This window comes from Microcebus murinus, chromosome 9, assembly GCF_040939455.1.
Source record: "Microcebus murinus isolate Inina chromosome 9, M.murinus_Inina_mat1.0, whole genome shotgun sequence".
Lineage (NCBI taxonomy): Eukaryota > Metazoa > Chordata > Mammalia > Primates > Cheirogaleidae > Microcebus > Microcebus murinus.
The window spans coordinates 56,303,863-56,316,095 of NC_134112.1; the positions used below are offsets into that span (position 1 = coordinate 56,303,863).

General features: G+C 34.2%; 1 protein-coding gene across 1 annotated transcript in view; it reads left to right on the forward strand.

Moving 5' to 3' along the window:
- The first annotated feature begins 423 nt into the window (after positions 1 to 423).
- SEMA3C (semaphorin 3C) overlaps positions 424 to 12,233 on the forward strand; it is a 158,313-nt gene continuing 146,503 nt past the window's right edge. Inside the window, exons 1-2 of the mRNA XM_012779502.3 lie at positions 424 to 920; positions 2,949 to 3,089. Coding sequence (XP_012634956.1) covers positions 2,987 to 3,089 — 103 coding nt within the window. The 5' untranslated portion in view covers positions 424 to 920; positions 2,949 to 2,986. The remainder of the gene's footprint in view (positions 921 to 2,948; positions 3,090 to 12,233) is intronic.

The window sequence follows — 12,233 nt, forward strand, 5'->3', positions numbered from 1 at the left end:
AAATTGTTTAATAATTTCTTCTTTTAATTATGTTTGGGCAGTATCGTAGAGGGGAGGGAACATCGTATGAGTCAGTGGAGAGGTCAACAGAATTACTGCCTCCAGGACGTTAAGGAAACGCAATAGGAAACAATACCCGTTCAAAGGATAAACTTCTGCGACCAGATTGTTGGTTTATCTCGACCAGTTGCAAAAAATTTCCTGCAGGATAAGGACAAGGCTCATGCCCTTTTAAAAACGCATCTCTTTGCCTTAAAAGGATGCAGTGATACTTCTCTTGGAAAAAAAAAAAATCTGTTTTGCACTTTGGTATTTACGGCCACGCAAAGGGTGTGCTTTCCAAGAGCTGCCAGTAACGAAAACCTCGGAGCGCGCCCTGCAAGTTGTTCCCTCCGGCGTGGACTCAAAAGGGACAGAGTTCTTCTTCTGCGGGTGGGTCGTGCAGCCCGCCGCGGCGGATTCCTGCGTCTCAGGGCAGCCCCTGCCAAGGGTCGGCCCCGCAGGCCCGCCCCCGCGGCTCCCCGCCACGCTCTCGCGGGCGCGCTCCGCTCGGGGTGGGGCCTGGCGGCGGCGGGGATGCGGCCGGGGCTGCGCCGCTGATGCGAGCGGCTGGGCGGCGCGCCTGGGGCAGCCCGAGCCGCGCGCCGCGTCGCTGTAATCGGACACCCGAGCGCTCGGCTCCTGCGCCCGGCCGCTCTCCATTCACTCCGAGGTGCTTGATTGAGCGCCGCCGCGCAGGGACCCCGGTGCCGCGGCGCTGAGGATTCCTTTACAAAGAAACTCAGGGGACCAGGAAGAAAGAATTTCACCGTTGGGACGCTCTAGAAATTAAGGTCTTCTGGGAAAGGGATTGGAGACACACACGGGTCCAAGCCGGGAGCAAGTTGAGGACTTTCCCGTGCTGATTTCTTCCAACCTTGGTAAGCTGGATTAATTACTTTCAGCATTACTCACTTAGCAAAATGTAACTTTTGGGTCTGTGTATTGACTTTTCATACATTGCTGTGCTCCAGCCTGGACATTTTCTTAAGAGCACGCGCGGTTTGTAAGGGGAGCGTCCTGCTTGCTGAGAGCCCGGCTTGAGTTGTTTCTTTAGGCTGTGACACCTGCGGAGAGTTTAAAGTTGAGTGTCACAATGCCTTGTAAGGCAAAATTGCTCCAAAAGGCACAAAAGAATTCTTTTCTTATATGTTATTAATTTTTAATCAGTACAAGTGAAAACGTCAGGAGAAACGTTTGTGGCTGAGTTAAAGGGACAAAGTTGTAGGGTCCTGCTTGTGCGTGTAAGGGGGTGCTGGAAGGGAGATATTTAAAAGACTTGGCTTTGGGTCTCTCACCTCTCTCACTGGGTCGGGTGAAAAGCAGATGGCTTGAGAGTCTAGCTTCATTTGACCTGTCATTTCATCCCCAGTATTATTCTTTTCAATTTGTGGCATATGTTCTTTTGGGGGACACATAAAAAATAAGATACTGGCAATAGCAATATGTAAAAAAAAAATGTGTAAATAGTATGAGACTGCTTAATAAACATACAAAGGTTAGGCATGTTAATAGCTTTTTTTTTTTTGTCTTAAACTGTAAAGTCAACAAAACAAAGGAGCAAATTACTAAGGGAAAGTCACCCATAAAATCAATTTTCTTCTAAGTTAATTTAAGGATGACTGGGTGAAGAGGTTGGGGAAGCAGGAAGAAACTGTTTCTTTTGAAAATTACCAAGACAAACATCTCTAGGGTTTCCTCCATCTGTGTGGTAAAAGAAGCATCCAATTTCATTTCTCACTCTTAGCATGTGCACTATGTAGAAATTCAACTTATGTTTGTTTAAAATTGCATGTTCAGTTTAATCTCTTTTTTCTGTATTAATGAAGCAGTCTTTTTACTTTTTGGTGGCACTTGTAAAGAAGTGAATACAGTTAGTGATATAATTTCAGTTTAATAAGCTACATAATATTGAAGATCAGGATTGTTGTAACTTGTAAAAATAAGTTTCTCGATTTAACTGGTTTATCATTTTATTGTTTAATTACAGTAGATGCAAGATGATCATATTTCTTTTATGGTCCTGAGATTACTTTGCTCCAGTGGTCACTACAGCTCCTATAGATTTGTTGTAACATATTACCTGATCTTCTTTGGGATTCGGACATTAGTTAATAGCGTGTATCAATTTTTATAGTTATACCTTCAAGCAGTATGACTTGTCTCTTTGATTTATCTTTTGGAATTTTGACAGCTCACTTTCTCATTGATTTATTAAAATATGCATTGGTGGATACATAGCTCCCTGGATTGCTCACCACTGGGTCATTGGTTTGAATTTGGCACAAGTCCCTGGTTACCTCATCTGCATCATTTAACAGCTGTCCAATCTTCTGGATAAATTGGCAGATAACTGATTCAAGTGATTTTAGTGACCAAGAATTGGTCACACATAGATTTATGTATAGAAACACCATTTCAGAGACAATTACTTCAAAAGAGCTGATGAGCATAGAAGTGATTGGGTACACATGGATGTTCATGTGGGATTTCTCTACTAGTATTATATTACACTTAGGGGAAAAAGACTTTTTATCCAGTAATAACCTATTGATACAATTCTGATCTTTCAATATAATGGATTTTTACAGAGAAGGTCAGTTAAAATATTGAGATGTCCTTTGGGAATCAATAAGCTTTTTCCTTAGTGTTTTGTTCTGTTTTGATGGTAGCATTATTTTGCTGGAAGGTGAAGCAGTTACTCTTATTACAAAGACTTCCAGACACAAATGAATCAAATCCAAATTTCAACATCTGAGAAGCAAAGTCATAGCACCTCCTACTGTTTGCATTACTGTAAAAGTTCAAATGTGTCTTTTTTGAATAGGGTGTTTTGTCTAGATTGCTGGGATTATTTAGCTCTAAGATGTCAAGTGAGATATAATAAACTTGTTATCTCTCTTTTAAAGGTATTTTCCCTTGGATATTAACTTGCAAATCTGAAGAAATGACATTCCGGGCAATTTGCGTGTTGGTTGGAGTATTGATATGTTCTGTCTCTGTGAAAGGATCTTCCCAGCCTCAAGCAAGAGTTTATTTAACATTTGATGGTAAGAAAGTTGATAAACACTCTGGGAAAAATGTTATTTGAAGTCTTTTGTTTTTCCTTCCTTATCCAGATTCAAATATGAATAAATTAAAGAAAGTAAAATATTACCGAGGATTGATTAATTTTAAAAATATTTACTGGGCTGATTTTTGGGTAAAATGGTTATTTTATATTATTGGTTGATAGAAAGAACCCTTGAACCCTCTGTCGAACTTGAGACAATATTCATGAAAATGCTTGAATGATTGAAATACATACTTTTTCTTTTTTTAACATTTCTTCCTATTTGCACATGTGTGTATGGGGAGATGGTCAATAATACCTCAAAGCCCAATGTCTTTGATCTTATTATTTACCTGGTTATGTTGAGAAATGCCTCCTTTGTGCTAATTCTCACCAGCAGAAATAGTTATGTGGGTCTAATTACTAAAAAATTCTCCCAATAAATTTTGGATGTTAGCCTCAAAACTAGTGCTCTATGTGTTGTTCTAATAGTGTTTCTCTTATTTCCACAAGGATTTCCTGAGGTTGGCATAGTCCTCTAATTAATGGAAAAGGAACTAAAAGAATAATTAGAAATATGCTTTTGATTGCTGGTGTGTACGAATGTTGTCTTCAGAAGCTTAGGGAAATGAGTGTGAATTCAGATTTTCACATACATAAAAGGTGCAAGGTCTTCTGAGGGAATGGTATGCATGAGTTTTATGCATGAGCTTAAATGTACAGTTCAAACGAATTACAGATGGATGATTTTGGTAAGTCAAGTAACTCATACTAATTGGACAGATGGAGTAAGTAATGGACGAGAAACACCATCCTGCCAACCAAGGTCATTTATATTTTTATTACTTCTTTCAACTCTGTCTACATAAACCCCAGTGTCATTAAAAATATTTTCACTTTCATTTAATAAACAATGCACTCACAGATTTTCCTATAGTGTCTCTGGTACTCCGTTATCTCAAATTTCAAATAGCAGAATGACTGACACTTATCAGTCAAGTGACTGTCTTTTTTTCCTTTCTTTTTAAGTCACCAAGTGCTTTCCCCAAGGTCAGGTTAAGCACAGAAGGAGCCATATTTGGAACTTGGAGTGTGTGAGCTTCTAATTGTATTCTTAGCCTCCAAGCCAGGCATTTCCCTTAAAACCCATAGCTATGCAGTTAAGTTGTGAAGAATGGAAAAATAGGCCCTTTGTAGTATCTTTTTTTTTTCTTAATTATAAAAGTACCTTATAGCCTGCTCACACTTTTTCTCCCAACTTGAGAACTATGAAATAGCTTATCAAGTACAAAAAAAGAAAAGACATTAGGAGGAGTACAATGTCCCCTCTATTTTTTATATTTATCCTAGTGTACATAGAGATGGAGTGATCTAATAGATTAAGTATCTAAACTACTTTCTCTTCTGTTGAATCAAAATGAACCCAAACTTTTAATGGAAATATTAAGAAAAAGTATGTCAACAAATAATTCATCAAGTCTCTATTTGAAAAGACAATTTCAATTTATATTTTACAGAAGGAAATTAAGTAATATAATCTTTTGGAACCAAACCTCAAAACTATGTAGGACAGAGACTGATATGGTATACAGTGACTGGAAGTTATGATGGACTTTTAAAATACTACATTTCTAATATTTTAAATGTTCTCAAACTCAAAACAGATTATTGCAGAATGACTTACTTTAACTTATAAATTATGTAGAATATGGCATGATAAGATTATAGATCTAAAAGTTCTATAATTCCTGATATTTTTTCCTTTCCAAAAGTATTACTAATAAATAATCGGGGAGTTAGAATATCACTTATTTTGAATAATGTTTTCAAGAGCTGTATTAATAGAGAATAAGTCTAATAAAATTCCACAATTTCTAGGTTAACAATTTTTAAAACTCATAGAGTAGACTCTTAGCCAAAATAGCATAGGAAAAGTACTGTTGGCAAAAATGATTTGTTAAAATATAAAAATTTTAATCATTAATTCAATGTCATTTTTAAGAGATTTCATGGCTTGAGATGCCTATTCCAAATTTCTTATTTAAAGTTTTTCATTAATCAAATGATGACTTATCTGTATATCACACTGAGTAGGTTATTAACTTTCCTCCAAAATGGTTTATCCTTGATGTCAAAATATATAGAGCTTTGTACAGGGTTAGCATGCATATATATTTATATAGTTTCATTTATTTTCTATTTCAAAATTTCTGTCACTGTTTCTCAGTCAAAAACAGCAATTGGAAGAAGTTTTGAGGAAATTCAAATAATTTCAAGTTGCATCAGAGGTCGTTTGCATCATTTGTTTTATACCTCTGTGTGTCTTGATGTTCTCATCATTACCTTGTCTACTGGCTCTTTTGTCTTGAAAACTTCTCACCCACTAAGACTTTGTCCTCTGCCTATCTCTGTTGGATGGAACTTTAGAAGAAGCCACTCAGTCTTGCCTCACTCACAGTGCAAATAAGCATCACAGTCAATTTAAAGGTGTGTGAAACAAGAAGTCTCCTCTCCTATCCACATACTATTCCTTCTTCTTGTGGTGAAATGATGGAGTGATAACATTTGGGAAACAGTGATTTACAGATTTGCCTTTCCTATTGATCTAGTGCAAGGTCAACCAGATGGGCATCAGTCCCATGGGAGAATGCACTTCAGATGTTATTAATTAGGTACATTCTTGCTACCTAAATCTTCCATGTTAAAAGAATTGTGACTTCTAATAGATATTATCTTTTGTAATTGTATAATTCTGATTTCATGCCAAATAATTTTTCAAATGGTTATAAAGTTCATGCAAATGCTTTGCTTCTTAAGTTTTTTCTCAGCTAATATTGACTAATCTTCCAGACCAAGGTTGAATTTTACATTTACATTTGCATATGCATGACAATGGTTGAAAAACATAAAAGTGACTTAGTATGAGGTTTGAATTGGGAAATAAGTATAATACCAGTAGGGTTTATACTTGTATAAGATTATCAGTTCTTTCATTTCTTTACATTGTGATTCTTTTTGCCTTTTTTTCAGTGCTAAATTTTCAGTAATAAATCTGTCAACGTTTCCAGGTCATTGATAGTTTATAAGTGAAAGACAGTGGAATTTTACAAAACATCATTTATCTTTTAATATCTGCTTCATTTGACAAGAAATTTAGTTAATTAAACAACAAATAAAAGAAACCCTGTGAACTAGTGAGCCTAAACCCCAAAGCTGATGAATTGTTATTGGACAATAAACTCGAAATAATAAATTATCTTTTTATGAACTCTAGTAGCATTAACATTACAAGGCACATTTTTTGAAAACAGTTTGTCTTGTGGTTGCCCAAGAGATAAAAAGAAAGCCAGTTGTTCTTGATTTCTTCATTAATCTTAGAGAATGCTTACTCTGGTGGTATTAAATCTTCTGAAATATTTAGTTCTCAGGTTTGTGTTACTGCAGTTTCCTTTAAGTCCCTTTAGGATGGTTTTAGTTAAATGTTACTTAAGTATCTTGAAAGACACCTGCAAGTTTTAATAAATGAAAACTCAAGGGGTGCTGTGTGTATAATAAGCTCTCCATACTTTTCTCTTTGTGAGAGTGTCATCGAAATCAATAAGGGATTGACGAATGCAAGTGTGATTTGGACATTATCTAAAGCATAAACTCTAGGGTAACTCTAGAATAACTTCCTATAAAGCAGGAAGTTAAAAGCTGTTATAAAATATAATTGCAATAGAAGATTAGAAGAATTGCCAAGAATTATAGCCTTATATGTCTATTTTTCCCTATAATCTATATTAATATAGGACTCTAGTAATCAAAATTTTTTTTGTAGGCTTGAATTGGAGGGGATAAATTTTATATCAGGTTTTCCAAAGAATGTCTCATAGAAAAATATTAGGATAGAAATATGTTATATTAACATTTTGTAGATCTCTTATGAAACATTTTAGAAGAATTTAGAAACATAGTTTCCTTTTATTAAAAAGAGATAATTATTGTCCTAGGTGAGTTTTCTCAGAATCTAACAAGTTTGATTCTGTTGCTGAAAGATGATGTTAAGCCATTCCAAAGATAGAAGTTTCCTGCAATTGGGAGTGAAAAAGGAGTACTCTAATGTTTTGAAATTAGAAGAGTGAGCTTACGTGTTATGCTTATTCAGTCATTCAACCAAAGCAACTGCATAGAAAAAAAGGATAATATTCCATGGATTAACCACAGATATATCTAAATATTTATGTTTAAGCAGATTGTACTCTTTATCAAATGAAGATGGCTCAAGTGATGCTAGATAGCTAATTTTAAATTTGTTCACATGTTGGTCATGTATGTTGATGTGTTCACGTGTATTGATAAAACTGTATGCTACATAACTTTTTTTGCAATTTTAGTTTGAAAAATATACCTAGATTCAAAGTTAGGCATTTTCCATTAATTATAGCAGTATTCTACTATTCTGTCTTCTGCATTTCGAAAATATTTATGGCAATTTATGTTTATTATAATAATCACTAACATTAATATTTCCTTTTTGATAGGCATTGTCCTAAATAATTTACGTTATCTCACCTAATTCTCTAACAAAACTGAATTAGGCAAAATTTTTGTCCTCATAAAATGCAATGAGGAGAAATTAACTTGCCTGAGGTCACAGGGACAGAAAGAAGTGAGATTGAAACACAGCAGTCAGATTCCAAAGACAGAGCCATTTCCATAGATGCCACTACAGATAGTTTTAAGATCCATAAAAATCATAATGAAAAGAATAGGAAGTTTTTAAAGAAGGCATTCTGTAAACTCGTTTTATCATGCTAAAATTGTCACAGTACAGTTTCTCTTTTTGCTTAGAACATGAAGCCTTCCTAAAAATAAAGGGAATAAAATTAATTCTCTACATCATCTCACATTCTCCCTGTGATTTGTCATTCATCCAGGCAAGTATAAGGGGAATTACTTCTCTGTTTTGTTTGTTTTGTTGCTCTAGTTGAGATCTCCCTTTGTGGCTAGGGGAGCAAGTCTGAGTTCAGGTAAAAGATAACTATCAAAAAGAATTATTATTATTTAGTCTCCTCATTTCACTATGCAAATTTATCAGAGTATATCTCCATAAGTTCAACATACCCTATACTTAAAAAAAACAACAAAAAGTTATGCAATAATTCTTTTGCATGGATATCATTGTATTATTAAAAATATATAGCACTGAGATACACTCAATTTTTCTATTTCATGAACATCTTTTATATAACAAGGTCTAAATAATTATCATTTTGGTTTTAGTTCCATTACTGTCAAAAATACAGAAGTATGGGGAAAGGGAGCTGTAAGCTTTGGGCAAATTTTAGCACTCCTTTGCCTTGTCCAAATATTACTGAGAACCTGTGTTGTCAAAGAGAACACATTTAAAAGCAAGGAACAGAAAGGCGAGACATTTTCTAGTGCAGAGTATGAGTTGGCAAGAAGGGCACATAAGAGGCAGAGCTAAGTGCTGAGCCATGTGCTATTTTAGGGTAGCACTAGCCATGAAACAATGTGCTGAGCTGTAAAAGATGGCAAATACAGTCTACATTTTCAAGGTGTGTGCTCTTCAGAAACAATCATTTCAACCCTCCCTGCTTATCCAATAGGCATTAACTGTCCTTGAGCACTCAGTAGTAACACCCAGAGTGCTTTTTACTTTTCTAAGAATTTCCACATTATTTCATTTATTATAGAATGCCCATAAATTGGGTGGCCATGGAGGCCCCAGGAGGCTAAATCTCTTGGCTGAGGTCCTGTATCAGTGACAAGACTAGAAGACAAAATGGTATAAGAAGAGGAAATTAGTTATGAGCAATGCTTATATAGAATCAAAGACATCATGCAAATGTGTATTACCAAATCTGTAGAAATGCCAGGCCATTAATATGAATATTAACAAACTTGCTTCAGGCTATTTCTTCCCTCAAAGTATGTACAACACTGTAGCTTTAATCTATATTTTTAACTAACTACTGGTTTTTAGCAATAATTTGAGGATAATTATATATCAGATTTTAAATATGCTTACCACCATATTATGTGTCTCTAGATTCTCTTTGCAAAGATTGAGGCAATAGATAAATATGAAAATTTATATTTTATCACTAATTCATGCAAATTAATTAACATATTGTTTTTTCTTGCCTTTCCCAAGTTACTGCTCTTGTAGTCAAGAGTTCATTTGATGTGCTATATACATCAGGATTCCATATTCCCCATAATTAATCCCTAGAGTATTCTACTCTTTTCATTTATATATTGGCTTAGAAGGAATAAATCATTAAAAGTTATGTTCTGGTTTGAACTGATGGCAGTGGAAGTGGAAAATATTCTTACCTTACTCAACTATAACACTAGCATTTAAGATTCTGGATAATAAAAGAATGAAATATTCTACCTAATTAATTTCTAAATCACTACCTTGCTAAAACTAATTTCTTATAAAAATGACCAAGTTGCCAGACTTTGAATACAAGACTGCTCTCATATTCACTCTTATATATAATGTAATAGCTAAAGCCAAGTCTCTAGTCTATATGAAATTGATAGATCAAGAGAACTAAAACAATTTAATTTTACAGAAGACAATTTCTGTTCCTCTAAGATGAGGGTCAGACTGCTGATCTAGCAAAAAGAAAACGTTGACTCTGTGTAGAATTAATGCCGCTAAAGAAACAACTGCTAAATTCTTTTATGAAAAACCTATTTCCTCAGTATAGATTTTTACTTTCTAAAGATAGAATGAATGATAGAGAGGGTATATATATCTGAAATAAATAAATACACACACACACACACATATATACACATATTCTAAGAGTAAAAATCCATTATATTTTAATGCCATTTTGGTCTTTTCTTAAGTCTATATTCTCTTGTAAATGCACATAACCAAAACCAGTAAGTCAAAAAAAAAAAAAAAAAAAAGCTGTTGCATTCCTGGTATCATTTTTAATGCCTTATTTGTGTGTTTTCTTACTTTATATTTATGAACAACCACAGATTTATAATTATGTAATAATTGGATTATTAGTTTAGCAAACAATTTATTACTTAAAATGTTATTGTAACAGTTATGTAGTAACAGCTTAGTGCAAGTGAGCTGAGGACCAGGACAAGAAACTATGGTAACTTATGTATTTGAGCCTGTCTCCCTCCCATTTTACTGATAGCTAATGATAGTGAGCAAAAAGTGACTTGTCAAGTAACAGACTGCAAGAAGGAGATAATCCATCTTTAGCTCAGATAACGGCAACATAAAGGGAGCACATAATACATAAAGGCACCAATAAGATAAATACCTCCATTTGTTCTCTATACCTGCTTTTTTTTTCAGCCAGTGAAGTCTTGCAACCCAAGTTTCTGGTGTTACTATAGTTAGCATCAATTACCAAAGAGTGAACAGAGTCCCAATTATAGCATGCGAAATATAATCTTTAATTATGCACTTCTGTTTTCCAAAATCTTCACTTCACAAAATTAGTAAATTTCTTTCCTCTTTCGTAAATAGACACACAATGTTGTCAAACTGTGTGAAGTGTATCAACCTAGCATTTCATTCATTACTGAAATTTGAAGATGAACACAATAGGTCTGAAGATTTTAAGACAGCACTAACAAAATTAGAAACTGTTAGCAGAGTTTAACACCTAGTATTTTTGGCCTTACTTGTAATTGGGTCAGGTAAAAGAAGTATTATATGGGACCACTGTTAAATGTAGAAACACAGTTCCACTAGAAATGTAATTCTTAACATAGGGGCCTCTTGTTTAAGGGAATAAGTGAATAGTAGCAAAGCAGTTATAAAATTGACTTGTATGAATAATATATAAATAACATCTTTATTGAATTTCATTGTAATTAGAGTTAAGTCCATATGTGTATAAGACATTCAATAGACTGAATTGAAAAACTTTTGAAAAAGAAACTTAAGGTGATAACTAGGCATGTGCAAGTTTCGATGTGGTGTGGGATATATTTTGGAACTCTTTTTATAACCTTTCTAGCCCAGTAGATAGATTCACACTAGTTATCTTAATTCAAGCAAAAGCAAAACCTCATGACTCAAACTATCTCTTGATTTGAAAATAATTATTGGGTAATTTAATTTGTGTCAGTTGCTGATCAGAGCCTAAGAATTCTCTAAATAACATCTAGTTCTGTATACACACCTACATATTATTATGTACTGAAGATGAAGTCAAGGGGAAGAGATTGGAGTCTCATGACTCCAATTGTATAGAAATCTGAAATTAAACAGAACCATCCTTTAGAGAAGAAGTCTTTCTGTAATCAAAAGCTTCCATCTAGCTAGATTGTCACTCCATAAATTCAGGCTCAAGGTGGTTTTTTTTTTTTTGTTTGTTTGTTTTTTTTTTTTCCTGAACAGTAATACTCAGAACATTCCAAGAGACCAGAACATTAAGCTGGAATAAAACAATGAGTGTATTATCATCACGAAAAGAACATTTTGAATTTTATTAGAAGAAACCAATTAAGATGTTATTTTCAAGCAAAAGGCTTGGCATGGCTTCAGAAAGTTACTTTCCGGAGTTGGGCAGGGGTTTAGCTGGCACAGAGAGCGGATCTTTAGATTAGAGTTTTGACAGCTTTAATGCACATGCAACAGAGAATTTTTCTTTAAGCTGATTCTCTTAAAAGCCATGCTTCCTGCCACTGTTCAACATAATTGCATCAATTTCATTTTCCATTAGTAGTCAAAACCTGCTGATATGACTGGCATTTTAAAACCTTTGTGTAAAAATCTAATTATACAAAATTTTTTCAGAGGGACCTGATAATGCATATGATCTGTGTAGCTGTATTTTTTATTTTGATATTAAAGTAGGATAAGCAAAGAGTTCTTCATGCTAGTATTATATCCTTTGGCTATTCATTTAATTATATTGACAACAGTGGTCTAATCAGTTTTCTATTATAGAAGAAAAAGAACATTCACTAAGCTTTATTTTGTTGAAGGAAAAAAAAGAAAAACCAGCACATAGCATTTTACTACCAAATAATAAAATATTCTGATTTTAAATGATTGCACTGTCCTTATTATATCTGTAATATGCATGTCTCTTTTATAATGTGTTTATTTTCAACACTTTATCTTCAGAGAATATTTTTATAA